The sequence below is a fragment of the Leptopilina boulardi genome, unplaced genomic scaffold, assembly GCF_019393585.1.
Source record: "Leptopilina boulardi isolate dan_hultmark-lab unplaced genomic scaffold, ZJU_Lbou_2.1 LbouV2_1, whole genome shotgun sequence".
NCBI lineage: Eukaryota > Metazoa > Arthropoda > Insecta > Hymenoptera > Figitidae > Leptopilina > Leptopilina boulardi.
In genome coordinates this window covers 1175390-1197153 of record NW_026137640.1, presented here as the reverse complement: position 1 = coordinate 1197153, position 21764 = coordinate 1175390, and the positions used below count along the sequence as shown (strand labels likewise).

The 21764-nt window shown below is 24.1% G+C and overlaps 7 protein-coding genes across 9 annotated transcripts; 5 read left to right on the top strand and 2 right to left on the bottom strand.

The window, feature by feature from the left end:
* Positions 1 to 56: 56 nt before the first annotated feature.
* On the top strand, positions 57 to 4196 carry LOC127287035 (xaa-Pro aminopeptidase ApepP-like). Its single transcript, XM_051313782.1, has 6 exons — positions 57 to 189; positions 1903 to 3015; positions 3103 to 3429; positions 3488 to 3618; positions 3693 to 3868; positions 3940 to 4196. Exons 2-6 carry the CDS (start codon positions 1907 to 1909, stop codon positions 4060 to 4062), a joined length of 1866 nt encoding a protein of 621 aa, XP_051169739.1. The 5' UTR covers positions 57 to 189; positions 1903 to 1906; the 3' UTR covers positions 4063 to 4196.
* On the bottom strand, positions 4186 to 5050 carry LOC127280987 (PRADC1-like protein; the record flags this gene model as incomplete). Its single annotated transcript, XM_051304845.1, has 3 exons — positions 4186 to 4675; positions 4776 to 4894; positions 4954 to 5050. Coding segments are annotated over 3 exons (657 nt in total), but the record flags the coding sequence as incomplete, so codon positions are not given.
* LOC127286713 (MMS19 nucleotide excision repair protein) lies at positions 5041 to 10393 on the top strand. The gene is made up of 9 exons (XM_051313295.1): positions 5041 to 5458; positions 5618 to 5856; positions 7113 to 7445; positions 7520 to 8114; positions 8177 to 8458; positions 8536 to 9257; positions 9336 to 9587; positions 9663 to 9821; positions 9919 to 10393. The coding sequence occupies exons 1-9, from the start codon at positions 5383 to 5385 to the stop codon at positions 10105 to 10107; spliced, it is 2847 nt and encodes a 948-aa protein (XP_051169252.1). The 5' UTR covers positions 5041 to 5382; the 3' UTR covers positions 10108 to 10393.
* LOC127288814 (MORN repeat-containing protein 4 homolog) lies at positions 10302 to 11322 on the top strand. The gene is made up of 4 exons (XM_051316516.1): positions 10302 to 10448; positions 10544 to 10727; positions 10807 to 10916; positions 11049 to 11322. The coding sequence occupies exons 1-4, from the start codon at positions 10439 to 10441 to the stop codon at positions 11207 to 11209; spliced, it is 465 nt and encodes a 154-aa protein (XP_051172473.1). The 5' UTR covers positions 10302 to 10438; the 3' UTR covers positions 11210 to 11322.
* Positions 11323 to 11479: 157 nt separating this feature from the next.
* Positions 11480 to 16301, top strand: LOC127288100 (pantothenate kinase 3). 3 transcript variants are annotated; one of them, XM_051315484.1, is made up of 11 exons: positions 11482 to 11629; positions 11719 to 11853; positions 12897 to 13077; positions 13714 to 13892; positions 13981 to 14154; positions 14293 to 14460; positions 14531 to 14607; positions 14678 to 14854; positions 14998 to 15133; positions 15210 to 15323; positions 15387 to 16301. In XM_051315484.1, the coding sequence occupies exons 3-11, from the start codon at positions 12954 to 12956 to the stop codon at positions 15438 to 15440; spliced, it is 1203 nt and encodes a 400-aa protein (XP_051171441.1). In that variant the 5' UTR covers positions 11482 to 11629; positions 11719 to 11853; positions 12897 to 12953; the 3' UTR covers positions 15441 to 16301. The 3 variants fall into 3 exon arrangements, with proteins under 3 accessions (XP_051171524.1, XP_051171357.1, XP_051171441.1); XM_051315567.1 differs by having other exon boundaries at positions 11480 to 11853; positions 12897 to 13062; XM_051315400.1 differs by having other exon boundaries at positions 11480 to 11853.
* A 37-nt stretch (positions 16302 to 16338) lies between these two features.
* On the top strand, positions 16339 to 18758 carry LOC127287665 (dynein regulatory complex subunit 4). Its single transcript, XM_051314759.1, has 7 exons — positions 16339 to 16584; positions 16651 to 16868; positions 16945 to 17206; positions 17282 to 17542; positions 17621 to 17788; positions 17876 to 18172; positions 18244 to 18758. The coding sequence occupies exons 1-7, from the start codon at positions 16582 to 16584 to the stop codon at positions 18424 to 18426; spliced, it is 1392 nt and encodes a 463-aa protein (XP_051170716.1). The 5' UTR covers positions 16339 to 16581; the 3' UTR covers positions 18427 to 18758.
* A 1048-nt stretch (positions 18759 to 19806) lies between these two features.
* Positions 19807 to 21719, bottom strand: LOC127288464 (galactoside alpha-(1,2)-fucosyltransferase 1-like). The gene is made up of 4 exons (XM_051315964.1): positions 21449 to 21719; positions 20895 to 21378; positions 20556 to 20732; positions 19807 to 20498 (listed from the first exon to the last, which is right to left on the bottom strand). The coding sequence occupies exons 2-4, from the start codon at positions 21179 to 21181 to the stop codon at positions 19961 to 19963; spliced, it is 1002 nt and encodes a 333-aa protein (XP_051171921.1). The 5' UTR covers positions 21182 to 21378; positions 21449 to 21719; the 3' UTR covers positions 19807 to 19960.
* Positions 21720 to 21764: the final 45 nt, after the last annotated feature.

The following is a 21764-nucleotide window of genomic DNA, read 5'->3' as shown; positions in this document are numbered from 1 at the left end:
GTTTTCCATTACCACTGCCAATCAAAACGCTTTCCATATTTGTTACGTATAATACAAAATTTACCTATTATACGTTTTTTTTTTATCTTATCGCCTGTGAAACATAACCTCAATATTTTGTTTTGGCACTTTTGGCATTCGAAAAGGTGTTCGTAAGAAAACAAAGTGAAAGTTCTATATACAAAAATAGTGAGTATAGAAAAAATTTAATAAAAATCAGTAGACTTGCGTAAATTTACAATAAATGATCCTTAATTTAATTTTATTTATATCTTTAATCAATTTATACGTAATAAAATGTTATCTGATTTAAAATATGATTAAATGAACATTCCACAGATTTAATAACACTCTTATCAATTATTATTTTAAATTAAAAGAAATAAAATTTTTTCATGAATAAACGAAACATTTTGGCAAATTAAATTCTGGATTTTAATTGGATAAAATAGTTAAAAATAAAAAGTTTAATATTTTATATTTCGCTGTGTCTATTTTGCCCGCTAACGGGAGGAATAGTGGAGATAGATTATTTAGCCCGCTAGCGGGAGGAATAGTAGCGATAGATTATTTAGCCCGCTAGCGGGAGAAATGCAAGAATTTGGCTATTTAGCCCGCTTATTTTAAAAAATCACCAAAATGAAAACTATTTATTTTGCAATAAGTATATTTAAAATATTTTTTATTTTTCTTATTTATTTTAGTATAATAAAATATATTTTATATTATATAAAATGTATATTAAGTGCAATTAAAAATAAGGCAATCGTTTATTTAAATATATTAATGTGATTTAATACAAAGTTTATTTACTCCAAAATGAATTGTTTATATATTTAATTTAATTAATTATTTAATTAAAATTGTGGTAAAAAAACAAATTTTTTGTTTAAAACAAATTTATTGTAAGAAAACTTGTTTAACTACAGGTATATTTATTTTCTAATAAATTATTAGAGAATAGTTTATGGAGGGTTGAAAATAAATAAATTTCTTTGATGGGAATTAGAATCCTTAACTTTTATTTTTTTTCGTTGAATCAACGTTGGTAATTTCAGTTTTATAAAAATGTTCCAAAAACACACTTCTTTTGTTAACGTTAAATTTCAAAAAATCATAACTTCCTTCATTTTCATCAAATTCAAAAAAATACGTATTTTCTTATTTTTCATATAGATTTCGAAAAAAAAATGATTCGGACAAAAAAAATTTTGAATGAAAATTTCCCGTGGAATGTCCCATACGTATTTATAAAATACAAGAATTTTAATTGTATTTCAAAAATTAATTTTTATTTGGAAATTTCAAGTTTCAATAGAAAACAATTCCATAAACTATTTTCTAATAATTTATTAGAAAATAAATATACTTGTAGTTAAACAAGTTTTCTTACAATAAATTTGGTTTAAACAAAAAATTTGTTTTTTTACCACAACTTTAATTAAATAATTAATTAAATTAAATATATAAACAATTCATTTTGGAGTAAATAAACTTTGTATTAAATCACATTAATATATTTAAATAAACGATTGCCTTATTTTTAATTGCATTTAATATACATTTTATATAATAAAATATATTTTATTATTCTAGAATAAATAAATAAGAAAAATAAAAAATATTTAAATATATTTATTGCAAAATAAATAGTTCTCATTTTGGTGATTTTTTAAAATAAGCGGGCTAAATAGCCAAAATCTTGTATTTCTCCCGCTCGCCGGCTAAATAATCTATAATAATAATAATAATAATAAAAAATTCTATAATTTTTTGCCTAATAAATATTTCTTTTAGTTTTTATTAATCAAAAAATTATAAAAAAATATTTTTTTAGATAAACAATTTTACAAATTTTTCGTGTTAAATAAAAATTGATTTCTAATCGTTTATATTTTACAGAATCATGGTGAATCAAACAGGAATTTCAAAATTAGCGAGACTACGTGAATTAATGAAAATAACAACTATTAATGGTGTGGAAAAAAAAGGAATACAAGCATTTATACTTAATTATGGTGATTCTCATCAATCGGAATATTTAACTGATAGAGATAAACGATTAAGTTTTCTCTCTGGATTCACTGGCTCACGTGGCACTATTATTGTAACAAATGAAAAAGCTTTATTATGGACCGACGGAAGATATTTTCTTCAAGCTATTAATGAATTTGATCCACCTCAAGATTGGACACTTATGAAAGAAGGCGTATTAGGAACACCTAATCAATTTGAATGGTTGAATTTAAATTTACCACCAAAATCAACAGTTGGAGTTGATATTAATGTTATTAGTTACACCGATTGGGTATCAATGTATAATAATTTAAATAACAAGGGACATGTTTTAATTCCATTGGAAGAAAATTTAGTTGATAAAATATGGGATGATAGACCAATACCAGTGTTGAATTCAATTGTTCCTCATAAATTAGAATATAGTGGAAAAAAGGCTAAGGATAAAATTGAAAATTGTCAAAAATTAATGAAAGAAAATGGTGTATCATTTCTTGTAATTTCTGCATTGGATGAAGTTGCATATTTACTTAATTGGAGAGGATCTGATATTCCATATAATCCAGTATTTTTTGCTTATATTGTATTAGAAAGTGAAAATATTCATATTTTTCTTGATAAAACAAGACTAACAAAAGAAGCTGAAGAGCAATTAAAAAATGAAGGAATCATTCCAATTTATCATTCTTATGAGAGTATTTTAAATTTTTTAAAAGAAAATTCAATAGCAACTGATGAAAATCGTGTTTGGATAAGTTCTGGTTCAAGTTCTGCTTTACATTGTGCATGTGGAAGTCATGTATATAGAGCTTATTCGCCAATTGGTTTAATGAAATCAATTAAAAATGAGACTGAAATTGAAGGAATGAAAGCTGCTCACATTCGTGATGGTGTTGCTCTTGTTAAATATTTTGCATGGTTGGAAGATGAAATTACAAATAAAAATAATAAAACTATTACTGAAATTTCTGGAGCGGAACAATTGGAGAAATTTAGACAGTAAAATGCAAAATTTTATAGATATTTTTTTTTTTTAAACAAAATTTAAAAGAAATATGAAAATAAAATTTTTGTTTTTTTTTTCAGAGAACAAGAACTGTACGTTGGAGTAAGTTTTACAACAATTTCATCGTCTGGAGATCATGCTGCAATAATTCATTATCATCCAACGTCAGCTAGTGATAAACTTATCACAGACAAAGAAGTTTATCTATGCGATGCTGGAGCACAATTTCTCGATGGAACTACCGATACAACGCGTACTTGGCACTTTGGAACACCAACAGATTACGAACGTGAATGTTTTACACGTGTATTTAAAGGACAATGTTTTCTTAATATGGCAATATTTCCAAATATGATAAAAGGAAATTATCTCGATACGTTAGCTCGTAAAAGTTTATGGGACGTTGGGTAAGAATTAATAATTTCCATTCTTTTTTTTACTGATATATTAAAATAATATTCACAGTTTAGATTACATTCATGGAACGGGACATGGAGTAGGATCTTATTTAAATGTTCATGAATTTCCAATTGGTATATCTTGGAAACCAATGCCTGATGATCCAGGTGTTCAAGCCGGTGTATTTTTGTCAAATGGTAATTTAAAAAAATATACTTTCTTTCTAAATATTTAATTGCTTTTAAAATTTTTTTTTTTTTTAATTTTTTAGAACCCGGATTTTATGAAGATGGAAAATTTGGTATTCGATTGGAAAATATTGAATTGGTTGTAAAGGCAAATAGTAAATATAATTTTAACAATAGAAATTATCTCACTTTTGAGACAGTTACATTAGTACCAATACAAACAAGTTTTTTGGATCTTTCTTTACTCACAGATGCAGAAGTAAGTGGAACTTTTTTTCTCTATATGTATTTACGAAAAAAAAAATTAAAAAAATATATTGATAATTTTAGATTGATTACATCAACAAATATCATGCAAAATGTTTGGAAATTTTGAAACCATTACTTCAAGGAAGTGAAAATACTCAAGCTCTTTCTTGGCTTATAAAGCAAACTAAGCCAATATCGAAATAATGAAAAAGGAAATAAAAAAATTGGAATAATTGAAAAATTCTACGAATTGTAATATTCAAGGTTTTATAACAAAAAAAAATCATTTTTATTTCTAATTTTAGAAAAATAAAAATAATTTCACAATTTTATATAAATAGATTTTATTTTATATATAAATATGATCACAATTTTTTCACCATGATATCCAAGGTGGTTGATGAAGTTCACTTATATCGCGGTGTGTAATATTAATTGGAATGTTAATCAATGCAAATTTCATTTGTAATCGATTTAAAGTATTTAATATCATTCTACCATTTTTTCCATGCAAAAATCCAACGGGAATATTTACAATTATTGATTCATCAATATTTTCATCTTTTATCATTTTAATGTAGAAATGATCGACCCACATTGGAGTGTCTCTAATTTTTTCAAAATTTGATGGAAAATCATCGAAGATAATTACAGCTTTTGCACCAATTTTTTCAGCATTAATTGCTTTCATAAAAAAGCTACATTCACCACGTTTTATTAATGCAACATTGCCTTTTAATTCATCAGCATTCTTTGAATATTGACAACCATTTAATGGATTCAAAGGTATCAAATTGATTCTTTTTTCAAAAAAATTCTGTTTTTGGAAAATTAATTATTTCAACATTTTTTTTTTCTTTTTTTTGTTCTAAATATAAAAATTATAGTTCATTTAAAAATATAAATTTAAAACTCACGAAATTTGTACCAAAATTTTTAGCAGGTTTAATTTTATATGTATACTCCAATTCAGGTGGTTCAATAATCTCAAAAAATATATTGTTTTTATTTAAATCTTTATTTACAGAAAGAATTTCTGAAAAAAAAGTAATATTTATAAAAATTAATTATGATAAATAAGTAGATTTCACTCACCGTCAATTGTGTTTACAGTAAAAATTCTCAGTATCAGGAGAAAAAAAAAATTGTATTTTTCATTTGTTCTGAAAGAATTATTCTTTACTATAATATATTCATGGATCAATTAAAGAAATAATTGATGCATTAATATTGTTAAAATAGAGATTATTTTCGGAGTTAGTTTTTAACGTTTCTAACCTCAAAATGTCAAGAAAACGTCAGTAAACGCTGTCGTACACACACACACTTGTCTGCATTTATCTACGAGCTACAATAACTTTCTTTCCTTCTAAGAATTCTATTTTTTATTAGTAAATTACACAATTTATCATTTGCGAATAATTATATACTTCTCTAAAAAAAAAATTATTGACAGTTAAATTATAAAATACGCAAGTAATATATATTCGGCGCACTTATTGTCATCATCAAGCATGTGCAACAATGGATCTTGAAAAGAGATTATCCTTAGCATTAGAAAATAATACACTCTCTTCAGAATGTCAAAATATTGCATCAGGTTAGTATTTTTCATTTAAATAAATTTTTAATTTATTTGATTACAATTTGATTACTTACAATTTTTTTTTCGACATAACCTCAAAGAAAATGTATAAAATTTTGTACCTGTTTTCTTTTAATGTAAAAGAAAGATTATTTAAATTTCTTATATTTACAGAGATACAAAAAGGAGATATCAAACTTTTCAATTTTGTCGAAGGACTTCAACCGCTTTTAACGAATACAAATGTCGAATTACGAAAACAAAGTATTCAAGTTTTATCTTCTTTATTAGCTAGTTTACCATTTGATTTTCTTGTTGAAGCTGAAATTAATTTTATTGTTGGATTTTATTGCGATCGATTAAAAGATCATTATAGCATTTTACCATCGACACTGAAAGGCATTTCATCTATTGTAAGTATAAAAAAAAATAAAAAAAACTATTTAGCCCGCTAACGGGAGGAATTTTAAAAAATCACCAAAATGAGAACTATTTAGTTTGCAATGAGTATTGTTTAAAATATTTTTTATTTTTCTTATTTATTTATTTTAGAATAATAAAATATTTATTATATAAAATGTATATTAAGTGTAATTAAAACTAAGGCAATCGTTTATTTAAATATATTAATGTGATTTAATACAAAGTTTATTTGCTCCAAAATGAATTGTTTATATATTTAATTTAATTAATTATTTAATTAAAGTTGTGGTAAAAAAACAAATTTTTTGTTTAAACCAAATTTATTGTAAGAAAACTTGTTTAACTACAAGTATATTTATTTTCTAATAAATTATTAGAAAATAGTTTATGGAATTGTTTTCTATTGAAACTTGAAAATTCCAAATAAAAATTAATTTTTGAAATACAATTAAAATTCTTGTATTTTATAAATACGTATGGGACATTCCACGGGAAATTTTCATTCAAAATTTTTTTTTGTCCGAATCATTTTTTTTCGAAATCTATATGAAAAATAAGAAAATACGTATTTTTTTGAATTTGATGAAAATGAAGGAAGTTACTATTTTTTGAAATTTAACGTTAACAAAAGAAGTGTGTTTTTGGAACATTTTTATAAAACTGAAATTACCAACGTTGATTCAACGAAAAAAAATAAAAGTTAAGGATTCTAATTCCCATCAAAGAAATTTATTTATTTTCAACCCTCCATAAACTATTCTCTAATAATTTATTAGAAAATAAATATACCTGTAGTTAAACAAGTTTTCTTACAATAAATTTGTTTTAAACAAAAAATTTGTTTTTTTACCACAATTTTAATTAAATAATTAATTAAATTAAATATATAAACAATTCATTTTGGAGTAAATAAACTTTGTATTAAATCACATTAATATATTTAAATAAACGGTTGCCTTATTTTTAATTGCACTTAATATACATTTTATATAATATAAAATATATTTTATTATACTAAAATAAATAAATAAGAAAAATACAAAATATTTTAAATATACTTATTGCAAAATAAATAGTTTTCATTTTGGTGATTTTTTAAAATAAGCGGGCTAAATAGCCAAATTCTTGCATTTCTCCCGCTAGCGGGCTAAATAATCTATCGCTACTATTCCTCCCGCTAGCGGGCTAAATAGACACAGCGAAAAAAAAAATTCTATCAAATGGGTAAAATTATTTTTGTTTTCAGGTACAAATGAAAAATCTACCAGAAAATGGTCCTGTTCGATTGCTTTCAACAATATTTGAAAATGTTCAATGTCAAACACTTTTATTGCCAGATCGACAAATTGTTTACAGCATATTTGAAACTTTATTAAAATCTAAATCATCAAATTTAAAATCCCTTGGTGTTGATATTGTTTACGGTGTGATAAATTCAATTGATGGCGAAAGTGATCCAAGGAATCTTTTAATAATTTTCCGTATAATTCCATTTTTTGTAAAAGAATTTCCACTTGGTCATTTAACTGAAGAATTATTTGAAGTCATTGCCTGCTATTTTCCAGTTCAATACAATGCGGTAAATTAAAATTTTTTTTTTTTTATTAAAACTTAAAAACTTATATAGTATATTTTTTTTTATTTTTTCTTTAGCCAAAATCAGAAAGCTCTGGAATAACGAGGGAAATTTTAGCGGAAGCACTAGTTCCATGTTTATGTGCAATTCCAGAATTTGCTGAATTATGTCTTCCATTATTAATTGAGAAAATGGATTCAAATTTAAAAGTTGCTAAATTAGATTCTCTTGATGTATTAATGCAAGGAGCCGAAGTTTTTGGTGCAAAACGTTTAGAATCTCATTTAAGAGAAATTTGGCAAATTTTACAAAAGGAAATAATGCAGAATATTGATTTAGATGTTAAAAAATTGGCTCTTAATTGCACAACATCGTTAATAAAAGCTTTAGCGGAGGATAAAAATATTTCAATTAAATTTGTTGAGGAAATTATAATAAATGCTAAATGGGCATTATGTAATGCACCCACAAGTTCTATTAAAAATACAGAAAAACTATTGGAAGCTGTGGCTAAGGCAAATGAAGAAATGTGTGAAAAAGTTTTATGCGCTGTTGTACCCGCGTGCCTTACGCAATACTCAACAAAGACTGAGTTGCAAGATAAATTATTTCTTTTGGATACATTCAATAATTTTATTATTATTGCAAATGAATATGGACTATCCATTAAAAGTATGTATTTAATTCAATTCTTTTTTTTTCATTTATTTATATTAATTTTATAAATGTTTTAGATGTCTCTAATTTGGAGTGGTCAGACGTTCCTGCATTTTACATAGAAGAATTAAATAATCCAGCTTTTGAAATTCGTATTAAATTAATGCATGGATTAATTGCTCAAAAAATTGCTTTAAATGAAACACAACGAGCAACACTATATGAAAAATTATTTCATCAAATTGAAACTGGAAATGAAAATACATTATTTGCTGCACATTCTTGCCTTTACAGTTTTACGGAATTATATCCAATTGAAGTTGTAAATATAATTGCAAACAGATTTACCTTAAATGACAGTAAGTCATAACTTTAATATTATTTTTTTTTTGTTAAATTTAAATAAATAAATTTGTTAATTATTTTTTATGCGTAGATAATGTGACGAAAGAAACGATATCCAGGCGAATTGAAGCATTATCCCTGATATCAAGAATAGAAAAAGTTGGTTGTGAAATTCTTCCAAAAATTGTGAATGCTGCAACATCGGATGATGTTTCAATAAATATTGTAGCGCTTTCTTGTCTTGAAAAATTGCTTACTATCAAAGGAAAAATTGAAAATTTCGATATTCAAAGATTTTTGTATAAAGAAGATATATTGAATAAACTTGTCAAGATCGTTAATTTTGAATCGAATGAAAAGATCTCTTTAATAACAAATATTTGTAGATTAATAACAAGAAAATTAAATCTTGAGGAACAAGAAAAAATTCTACAGAATTTTACTCGAGTTTTAGATGGAATCATTTCAGACAGTGATATAATATTAATAGATGGAATTTTGATATCATTAAATCCAAAAATTGAATTGAATAATAATGAATTAATAAAAAATTTATATAAAATAGCAATGAATAATTTAAACACAACTACAAGACTCGCTAGTTGTCATTTAATTGCCGTTTTAATAAATAAAATGCAATTAAATGAAGAATACGAAGAGATAATAAAATTTTTAAAAGACAATATCAGCCAATGTTTAGATTCATCGGAAGAAACAATTGAAATGAAAAAAGCTGCTTCAGATTTATTAAATTGGTTAACAATTTCTCTTGTTAAAAAAGGAACTGCAAATTCTCAGGATTTTTTAAATTATGTATGTATAATTTTATGACTAGTAAAATAATAATTTTGTAATTAATTAATTTTTCTTTTTTAAATCATTTTTTTTCAGCAAATATCAACTTTACGAAATAATGAAATTGGAAATTATGTTGCCAGTGAATTTAAAAATTTAGTGAATAAAAATGACGATACATTAATAGAAGAGAATTTTTGTCATGTAAAAATATTATACAAACAGAGAATATTTGAAAATATCATTAAAGAATGTAATGAATCGACGTCAGAATACAATTATTTAAAGGCATTAATTTATACTTGTGAAGAATTACCAATAGAATTACTTTCTTTATATTTAACAAAAGTAAGTAATAATTAATAATTGATTAAATAATTATTAGTTAAAACTAAAAAATTTATTTACAAACAAATTTTTCAGCTTGTCTCTTGTTTTGTGAATAGTCTTATGGAAGAAGAATTAATAATACCAACTTTAAATGTATTATTACCTTTATTGAAGACAAAAAATTCGGTTTTTGAAATTGAAGCCAAATATTTTATATCAAAATTTTTAGATTTGTGTTCACATAAAAATATGGTGAGTTAAAAATAATATAATTAAAAAATAATACAAACTACAAAATTAAAAAAGTAATTTTATTATTAGAAAATTCAAATAAAATTATTCATTTCAGAAAATAAGAATAACGGCACTTAATTGTTTGATAATCTATGTAGAATATCCATTAGTAATTATACATCCTTTTAAATTGGATGTTTTGGAAAAAATACATCCAATTACTGATGATAAAAAACGACTTGTTAGAAAATTGGCTGTTAAGGCACGCATAAAATGGTTTCTGATTGATTCAGATATTAAATAATTTTGTTAAAAATATTTTTCTTTTAACATTTGTTTTAAATTGAGATTTTTTTTTTTTCTTAAAAATTTATTGTATATTATCTTTAAAAGAAGCAGCGTGAAATATTTTAGCAAAGAAATTATTACTAGACTATGTAAAAAAAAAAAAAAAAAAACAGAAAGAAAATTATGTTCTTGACTCAAGAACAATATTTTCTTACGTCGTCACATATATATGAAAAATTTCTGAACATGACCTGCATTGTAGATGCTTAACGTAACTAAATAAAGCATTGATTTTTTTAAAATTGAATTAAATCTTCCACCTTCAACATTCTCAGTGAATCGCAAGCATGTCTGAGGGTAAGAATGAATAGAAAAAAAAACCAATTTTTTGTTTTTAATGAAATAATTTTTTTTTATTTTTAAATTATAATTGTATGAGAATAAAATTATAGGTATTACTAAAAATGGTGCATTTAAATATGATGATGGAAGTAGATATGTTGGAGATTGGAATAACAAAGGTTTAAAACATGGATTAGGTTCTTTACTTTTTCCCGATGGTTCACGTTACGATGGATGGTTTAATAATGGATTATTCTCCAAATTAGGAGTCATCATATTTCCAGATGGTGCAAAGTAAGTAAAATATAAAATATTATTTTTTTTAAATTTCTAGAATTTTTTAAAAGTAATTAAAAGAAAAAATTTAATTTAGATATGAAGGAGAATTTACTCAGGGATGGTTCCATGGTTATGGTGTTTTTTGGAGATCAGATGGTATGAAATTTGAAGGAGCATTTCATGGTGGACGAATATGGGGATTAGGTTTGTTTCTTTAGGTTTTTTTTTGGAAACTAGAAAAAAATTAAAAATTAATTCAGAATTTATAGTTTCTAATTTTTTTGTTTTTTTTTTTTAATTGAAAAAAAAAATTTGATTAATAAAATATTTTTATAGGTTTGGTAACTTATTCAGATGATACTCATGGTTTTCCACGCAATGAAGGTTTCTTCAAAGATTGCAGATTAATTCGTCGAAAACGTTGTTCTGAAATAGTTCATAAGGCCCAAAGATGTGCTATGTTAGCTAGAAATCAAAGTGCTGAAATTAATCATTAATTTTTATTTATAAATTTTATAAAATTAAGAAACCCGATAAAAAGTTGTTTTTAATTTTAAATAAATTTACTGTTCGAATTTTTTGTTTAAATAAATGGTATTTTAATTGGTAATTTATTAAATATATAAACAATTCTTTTGAAATTTATTTCATTAATTTTTATAATTTAAATTCAAATTTAGCGGGAAACTAGTTGACGTTTCTTAGTGTAAATATTTTCATTCAGAGGGAGTTGGAAACTTTAAATTTTAATACTCGAGTCAATTTCAGTCTTGAATCTTCATTCTTTGTGTTTGTTTGGATTTCGTCATTTCATGTGCCGATCTCAGTGGAAATTTAATTATTATTTATTTTTTCGCTACTGTATGATAGGATAAAAAAATTTTCTATAGTGTCGTATAAAGTTTCATTTTATAAATGTACAATAAAACAATTATTTTCATTTATAATGGTAGTAAAACAATTACATACAATTCATTTACGATAGGCATCTTAATTTAATTTACAGTTTCAAAGCAATTACACGTTTATCAACAACAGTAGATTTTAAGCGTGATGTGTAAATGTTTTTCGGACAAACAGTTAATCATAGTATTCAGGAAATAAATTATTATGTCAACACTTTTCTTCACAATGATTTCAGGTATTAAAATAATTAATAAATATCTATTTTTTTTCTTAATTATAATTTATTTTCAATTAATAATTATTAATTATTAATGACAGAAGTAATTTTAAAATGATTTTGAAATTTAATTTTTTGTAAATTATTTTTTAAATATTTCTAAAATTAATTGTTTTTTAAATATTGAAAAGTTAAAAAATTGAACGAGTTTCTCAGTCTTTGGAATTAGTTTTTTTTTTTTTAATAAAATTATTAAATTCTACACAAGAAATCAGTAGACGGAAAAAATTAATTGTTAACCTTGAACTGTTGAAACATGCAAGAATGACTATCTGATGATATCCCACGTGTTTCCCCTTCTTTAAATAATTTTTTCCAGAATGAAATTATTTTTAAATTAAGAATATAAAGTCATTAAGTTATCGTGTTATAAAATTATGAATATTAATTACAAAATCTAATGTCAATAGAACGTAACATTTTTTACAAAACTTCATTGTCTTGTAATTATATTGAAATCTTTTTTACAGGCAATATTTATTGATACAATTTTTTTTTTCTTCCAATTGACAATTTTTCAAAATTTCAAAAAATACCCTTTTTTAAATCTAAGGCCAAAAAATTTTTTTTATTTTTCTTAATTAATTCAATTTATACTCAATAGCCGAATTTTTTTAATCTTTAATCTAAAGAAACACGTGGTTTATTCAGTTTTAGTAATGCAAATTTTTATTTACGCATTCTCTAGTGAATACATAATTAATTGTCAACCTTTGACTTGAAACGCGTGTTTCAAGAAATATAGTATATTTTGTATATTCTTGAAAAAAAACTTTAATATAAAAAAATGATTTTTATTTTTTGTTTCGTATAGTAAAATATTGAAACAATTTTTTTTTTTTTTTTTTTTTAAATAGAAATTATTTTAATTTTTACCAACGTTATACAATATTTTTTATTTTATTTATTTTTAAATAATGAATAAATTTTAAAATTTTGTCCTCTTTTATGTCCCAGTTATGTATTATTGAAAAAATATTATAAATGTTTTGTATTTTCAGATCGAAGATTAAATGCCATTGAATTGAAGATCTTACTGAATAACTTTAATTTGGACAATGGGCTTACAAAGTTGTGAAGATCATTTTAACACAAGGGTCATGGCTTCAAATGGTTATTCTAATTCAACTGCTATGGCCAAGCAGTCCAAAGATCACTCACCACCCTGTGAGTCGGTGAATTGTATGTGTGCTTAGATTAGCCATTTTTTAATTTTATTATTTCATCTAATTGTTAGATAAAATAGGTATTTTTCAGCTAACAATTTTCATTTTTCTGATTTATTTATTTTTTTTTACCATTTTTGCTTTAGACTTTCCTTTCACCAAAAACATAATAAGAATTAGAAACATATAATTTAATTTTCCTTTTTTAATTTCATTTTAATTGATTTATTTTTTTTTTTTTGTTAATTAATAAAATTTGCTACGAGGAAAAAGTAATTAATACTCTTTTGCTACACATATGCATATGATAATTGCGTAAAGATTATAATCTAAAATGTTTTCTTGCACTGGAAATTCAATAGTATAAAACAGTAGGAAATCTAAAATTAAACTGTTTATCAATTTTTTTCTATTAGCATTATTATAGAAAATATACGACATTGTTTTTTCCTGATTCTTTTATGATTCCTTTTAGTGAGCATTTTTTTTTAAATTAAAAACGTTTATATTTATTATTTAAATAAAATTTCAAAGAAAACAAATTGTTTGGAACAAAATTTTCGTCTTTTTTTTTCTTTATATGTAATAATAAATATAAATCAATTTATTATCAACGTATGAAAATGTAAATTTATAAAAAAAATTTTTTCAGCAATGCCTTGGTTTGGAATGGATATTGGTGGTACATTATGTAAACTGGTATATTTTGAGCCTAAAGATACAACAAGAGATGAAGCAGATGCAGAAGTTGAAATCTTGAAAAATATTAGAAGATATCTTACGAAAAATTCCGCTTATGGTAAAACAGGTCATCGTGATACTCATTTACAAGTAAGAAGAACAATTTTTGATTTGAATTTTATTTTTTTTTTCAAATTTTCTAATATTTCTATTTTTTGAAAAAAAAAAAATTATTTAGATGGACAATGTTCTTATTAGAGGTAGAAGAGGAACGTTACATTTTATAAGATTTCCAACTTGTGAAATGGGCAATTTTTTAGCACTTGCAAAATCAAAAGGAATGGCTAATTTAGTAACAACCGTTTGTGCCACTGGTGGTGGTGCTTTTAAATTTGAAGACAACTTTAAAAAGGTCAGCAAATATTTTTTATATTTAAAAAAATTTTCAATACAGTAAAATCTTTGAAAAAAAAAGACGAAATTGGGATCATGTTTTTTTTTTATCATTAAAGATAGATCGTCAAAATAATTGGCGATCTTTGCATTGTAGGAAGTAAATATGAGTTTAGCGAAATTTGATGAACTTGATAGCTTAATTCGAGGAATGCTCTACATAGAAACAACAAATCCACATGAATGCTACTATTGGAGTGAACCAACTGATGATAGTAAATGTCATAAAATACCTTACGACTTTTCCGAACCTTATCCATTTTTGGTAAATAAATTTTTTAATTGATATTTAAAATTTTCTTTGACTATTGCTTATTTTTATTTTTTGTCAACAGCTAGTAAATATAGGATCAGGCGTAAGCATATTGGCCGTATATGGTCCAAACAATTTTAGAAGAATATCAGGAACAAGGTAAATTGAAAAAAAAGGCGAAATAAAATAAATTTTTTCTATTATTATTGTTTTTTTTTTTCTATTTTAGCTTAGGTGGAGGAACATTTTTAGGATTATGTTGTTTATTAACTGGATGTAATACATTTGAAGAAGCTATTGAATTGGCAACTAGCGGCGATAATACAAGAGTAGATAAATTAGTAAGAGATATTTATGGAGGTGATTATGGACCTTTTTGTCTTCCTGGAGATTTAGTGGCAAGCAGGTGTGTTGTAATGTTGATTATATTTTTTTTTTCAATCCCGAACATGTCAAAAATGTTATTAATAACAGTTTTTTTTTATAATTTCCATTAATAAATGTTAACAAATTTGTAAATACTCTTAATAGCAATTTTTATGACGTTAGCTTTGGCCAAATGAACTCAAAAGATCGACGCAGCGTGGTTAGCAAAGAAGATCTTGCTCGAGCCACCCTTGTTACAATTACGAACAATATTGGCTCCATTGCAAGAATGTGTGCAGTTAATGAAAAAATTGAAAGGGTATTTTTTTCAATCTATTTTAGAGATATTTTAATTATTTAAAATTTTATTTTTATTTTATTTATTTATTTTTCAGGTCGTATTCGTTGGTAATTTTTTGAGAGTTAATCCAATATCAATGAAATTATTAGCTTATGCTATGGATTATTGGTCGAAAGGGACATTGAAAGCTCTATTTTTAGAACATGAGGTATAATTTTCTAGTTTAAAAATTACGAGAAATATAATAATCAATTTTTTTTTTTTTTTACAGGGTTACTTTGGGGCAGTGGGATGTCTACTACAATTTAACGGTGATACTAATTGAAGGTATTAGAAAATTAATTGCACTGTAAGCATCATTCCATTCGGAGGTATCGAATTGAAGAAATTTTTTAAATTCGTATTAAATCATTATATTTTTTTTACTATATTAGCTCTAGGCTCTTGATTGGATGCGACGAATTCGTGTGTAAAAATTTCAATTACTTATAAAGTAACGTACAAAATAAGTAAATTTTTGCTTTTCTTTTTTCTTTTTTTTGGAAATAAGCCAATGTATCGCTCAAAGAATATGTTTTCGAACATTTAGACTGAAAATTTTGTTTTATCTTTTTTAAAAAAAATGAAAATTTACCACGATATCGACGCAGTTTTACATCAAGATAAGAGCACAAATATTTTTTTTTAGTAATTCACACAATGGACCAAATTATTAGTTTGGGGTATAATTTTAATGAGATATTTTATTGAATTCTTTTTTCTAATTGTATAAATCAAAATTGTAAAATTTAAATTACCGATTATTTAATTTATAATAATAAAAAAGAAAAGAAAAATGTGCGTACAACTGTATAAATGTGTATGTGACAAGCAGACAGGCTACAGACAAGGATAGAATTTAGTGTATACTGTTTTAATAGAATTTTTCAAATAGATTTTATATATGAAATTACACTTTTTTAAAAAAAAACACACACACACGCGTTTGTAGTTTGTAAAAGAAAATGTATTTTTTTAGCTAAAATTTTTAATACTTTTTTTTCTGCGTCTTTAAAATCATACACATCTTTGTCTGCTGTCTTTATTTCAATAAAACAAAATATTGTTCATTTGTTATAGTTTACCTGCTGTTCATATATATATATATATAAATATGTATAATAAAAAATTACATCATTTTCTACAATATTTGTTAGAAATTATTCACTTTTCTAGTCTTATATTTACAAGTAATTAATAAATTTTTATCAATTTTTTTATTATGAAAACAATTATTGATATAGAGAAAATACTTTTCAACGTTGCTTAGCAACTTCATACATCAAGTTTTGTGATTGTGATCGTATAAAGAAATTGATTTTCATTCCAAGCATTATAATATTCAAATAGAAAAAAAATTTTATAAATTCATTTTTTGCAATTTTATTATAAACAGTTTTTTCACTTTATTATTTGGAAACGTGAAAATGGTAAGTTGTCACTTATCGAACTTTAATGATAAAAAAAAAAAATAAATTAAATTTTAATTTTATTAGGCACCAAAAAAAGGAAAAGGAAAATCAACAGACACTGTGGATGGTGTGGATACATCGAAAATGAATAGGGAACAATTAGAAATTTATTCTCATAAAATTCTAGAAGAAATGGAACGTGAAAGGGAGGAGAGAAATTTTTTTCAATTAGAAAGAGATAAACTTCGTACATTTTGGGAAATAACACGTCATCAATTGGAAGAAGCACGTGCTGCAACAAGGTAAATGGAAAATAGTTTTTATTACATTTTTTTTTTTTTAATTATAATTAATTCATTTTAATTTTACCAATTTTAGAAACAAAGAGCGAGAAAAAGAAGAGTTAACTGAAAAACACGAGGCTGAATTAACATTATATAAACAAAAAGTAAAACATTTAATGTATGAACATCAAATGAATCTTTCATCATCAAAAGCTGAACACATGGTGGCATTAAAAATGGCACAAGACGATTATATATCACAAGAAAATGAAATTGTTCAAGATAAAAGACAATTGAAGAGAGCGCAAAAAGAAAAAGAACTCTCGCATATGAACGAAATTCGAGCATTGAAATTAGTAAGTAATTGAAAAAAAAATTTGTTTCAAAGTTCATGAAATATTAAAATTCCTTTTTTTTTTTGGTTCTGATAGACAGCAGCTGAAGAAATGAGTAATATGATGAAAAAATTTGAATCTGAAACTTCTGAATTAGAACAAAAATATGAAGAAAAAATTGCTTCTTTATATGAATCATTAATGTTAAAACATCGAACGGAAATTGTTGAAACTGAAGAACGTAGAAATTTGCAAATTTCAACTTTAATAAATAATCACGAAAAAGCATTTGCGGATATAAAAAATTATTACAATGATATTACGCTAAATAATTTGTCACTCATCAAAAGTCTCAAAGTACGTTTTTACAAAGAAGTTTATATTTAGAATTTTTTTTTTTTTATTCAATTTTTAAATTAAAATTATTCTTATTAGGAACAATTAGAAAGTATGAAAAATCATGAAGAGAGAATGACAAAACAAGTCAGAGAAGTAACAAATGAAAATAAAAATCATTATGAAGAATTGAAACAGGCTCAAAATAAAAATAGTGATCTCACACGACGATTGACTAATTATGAAAAAGATAAACAATTATTAATTGTAAGAATAATTGTTAATAAAATATAAATTAAATAGTAAAATAATTTTTGTTAAATAATAACTAATGTATTTTTTTTTTTTTTTTAGCATACAAGAAAAAAATTGTCAACTACTTTGAAAGATATTGAAGCAATAAAATGGGAAAATGAAGTATCTGAATTAAGATACAATAAATGTAAATCTGAACGTGATGAATTACATAAAAAATTTGTAAACGCTATTTTAGAACTTCAACAAAAGACGGGTTTAAAAAATGTTTTATTGGAAAAAAAATTGGAGAAATTGTCAGATTTATTGGAACAAAGGGAAGCGCAAATAAATGAAATTTTAGCTGCCTCTCAATTACATCCCGATGCAGTGATTAATGTCAACGAAAAACTTGAGGTATAATTATTAAAATATACTTTTTGTTTATCATTCAGAATTTTGTTCGTAATTTTTTTTTTTTTTTTAAGGAAATGTTAAATCGAAAAAATACAGCAATTCGAGATCTTCAGAATGAATTGGCAAAAGTTTGTAAAGCTCACGACGATCTTTTAACAATATTTGGAGCCAAATTCCAAGAATATGGAATTCCAGAAGCAGAACTTGGATTACATCCCCTGAGATCTAAAATGGTAAATAGAAAAATTTGTTGATTTGAAACAAATTCTCCTTTTTATAAAACTAAGCGAAAAGGGACATAAATTTTCTACTCAACATTTTACGACCTGAAATATATTTATTTTTTATTTTTTTCTTTACATTAAATGAGTAATAAAACGACAGCTAGTTTCTTCCAGATATTAGACAAATTTATCACAGAGAACGTACATATGTTTACAATAGAGCGTCGAAACCTGGAAGTAGTCTTTGTGTTACTTTCATTTTAATAAGCCGAAATATCGCGTAAAAAGCGAATCTTTGATTAGTTGCTAGAAAAGAAAAAATCTCTTCTAATTTTTTTTTTTTTTTTTTTTTTTTTTTTAAAGAGATAAATTGATTATAACAGGCACAAATACGCATTAATTCATAATTAAATACATGCATACAACATTTAATTTCTTTTTCTATTTAGATATATTGACAAGAAATATTTTAATAATATGATTGTGTCGTTGAGATAAAACAAATATTTTATATAATAAAGTTAAATTCTTTTGATAGAACTACATCAAATTCATTGAAATTAAACTAAAATATCTAATTAAATACCAGAGTGCACTTTTTATTTTCACATTAATTATTTTTCATTTTCTAAATATCAAATTAAATATTTTTCTTCTCTCTTTGTGAAAAAGGAGAAAATTTTTTAAAATATTACAAAACAAATTTATATACTAAACACTTACAAACATTCATATAAATAATTTTACATTAATATAAAAGAAAATACAATTATAAATATATTTTTTTATAATTATTATAAATAATTTTTTAGAAGATTTGTCAACATTGTAAATAATTTATTTTATACGTGTATAAGATAATTTTTTTTTAATAACATGCCTTTATATATTTAACAATCAAGTTTTCTTTATACGCACCTTCACTTTGTAAATAGAATTTAATTTATTTTATATATATATAATATATGTTTATTATTTTATGCGATATATATTAAGAAGTTTTTTTTTGGCACAATAAGAAAGAATCACAGATGAAACAATTGTACATGTCATGAGTTAGAAAGATAATTATTTCTTGATTAGTAATGAATAGAGTATAGATATTTCGCTATACTTTTTATATTCTTTAAATGTAAATAATTCTCATTTTATTAAAAAAGTCCTACTGATTGTTTTTTTTATCAAATTTTTAAAAAATCACAAAATTTGTTTTCGAAAATTTATGAGATTTTAATTTTTTTGAAATTTGTCTAATGGATAAACAATTTTTCAAAATTATATATGAAATAAAATATATTTTTAAGAGTGGTCCATTGTAAATATTCTTGCATTTAGATTTTGGAAAATAAATGGGAATTAAAAAAAAAATCATTTTCTATTATACTTTTTGTTAGAAAAATATTTGTATACTTTAGTTTTTTTTTTTTTGGTATTTATAGAATAAAAACTAAAGATTTTGAAATGCAATTTAGCATTTTTTTTTTTTAAACATAACTATTTTAGAGATTGTCAATATGAATCAGTGTTATATACCCTATGCCCGTAGTGTAATAATTTTTTTTTTCTAATAAATCATCCAATTGGGTAATGCCTCGGCAATAAGAGTAGAAAAATGAGCGCTTACATTAAAAACAATTGTTTCTCCACCAACAAGAATAGCGGCAAAAGAACCATATGTTCCATAATCAATAACACTATGATTACAGGCACATAAAACAGCGAGATCAAAACCAGGTCCTTTGCCATTTGTATCGGAAATAAATATTATTCTATGACGAGGAGTTTTTAAATTATATTTACACCAGTCAATATTGTCACTGGCAACTAAAAAAATTGCATTTTTATATTTATTTAAAAAATAATCCATTGCATTTAAATAATATTTAACGGGTGCTGGTCGAACTTTAAATTTTTGCCATAAATATTCAATATAATCGGTTCTACGTACATGAACACTGATATATGTGGCATTGGTCAAATCATATTTTAATGCTGCCTTTGTTAATACCATTTGTGCATAGGACCGATATTTAAATTTAAATTTAAATTCACGACGCAAGTCATCCAACCAAATTGGATTTGGTGACCAATAGGCCGCGTGTCTGAAAAATTGAAAATTAGAAAAAAAATTACAATTTTTTTTTTTTTTTAATAATTACCTTGGTATTATGATGTTCTGTTCGGTACTGTTCCATTCACCGAGAGAATTAACAATTTGATCAACACTTATCGTACAATGTCCAATGTTACTCAAAGGCGGTATACTGAGATTTTCAAAATGTTCTTCCAATGTTTTTAAAATACATCTTGGAACATATGGTTCTAGACCTGTTTTTCTAAAGGTAAAATAATTTTTTTAATTAAATAAATAAAAAATTAAAATTAAATTAATTAATTAATTTAAATTTTTTAACCAAATATTTAAATAAAAAATAAAATATTTTTTAAATTTGTGTACGAAATTTTGAATATTTGTAATAATAATAGAAAAAAAATACCTTGCTGTAGCCCAAACGGAAACGTATTCCCAAATTTGATTTCCTAATCTACCACCTTGTACAGCGGAAACAATACCATATTTTAAACATGGTGTTTTACTTTGTAGTGAATTTTTATTTGGCCTTAAATTTGTGTGGCATAAAGCTTGCTCATAAACTGAGATTTTCGTACGCCTTGTTGCTGGATTTGATGTGTACATTGGAAAAAGGAAGACGTGGATACCAAATACCACTAATAGAGCAAGAACTATTGCACTGGCAAGTACATGTTGTTGCGCGTGACTCATTTTCTTGACACATGTAATTATATTTATAATTTTAGAAGATTTTTTCTTTTTTTATTTTTTTTTTATAGTTAATTCATTAACTATTCCTCCTGTATTCTAACTATTTAACTATCTATTTTGAACACTACTCTGGGTCCATAATATTATCAGTCTGGCATTTCACGTCGTCGTATTCGTCTTCTTCTTCTCATTGTCATCTATAAAAAAAAAAAACAAAATTATTTTATAATTTAATTTTTTATCTAAAATATTTATTTAGTTTCTTACCATTACTCCTTGCAGAGACATTTGGTGTTGTTATTATTTGATAAAATGTAATATTTTACTAAATTGTTGATAAATATCAAATTTAATTCACACATTATTTTCTTTTTTGTGTATATATTTTTACAATTTCTTGATCACATTCTTATTTTATTTTTTTTTGTAAATAAAAACGTAATAAATTTTTTTTTAAGAATTTTCATACGAATACGAAGCTCCAGAGTACATTTTCTATAGCATCATCTCTTTTTCCCTTCTATTCTTTGATGATGAATTTCGCATGCGTCAGTTTTGCGATCGATATAATTGTTGTCAAATG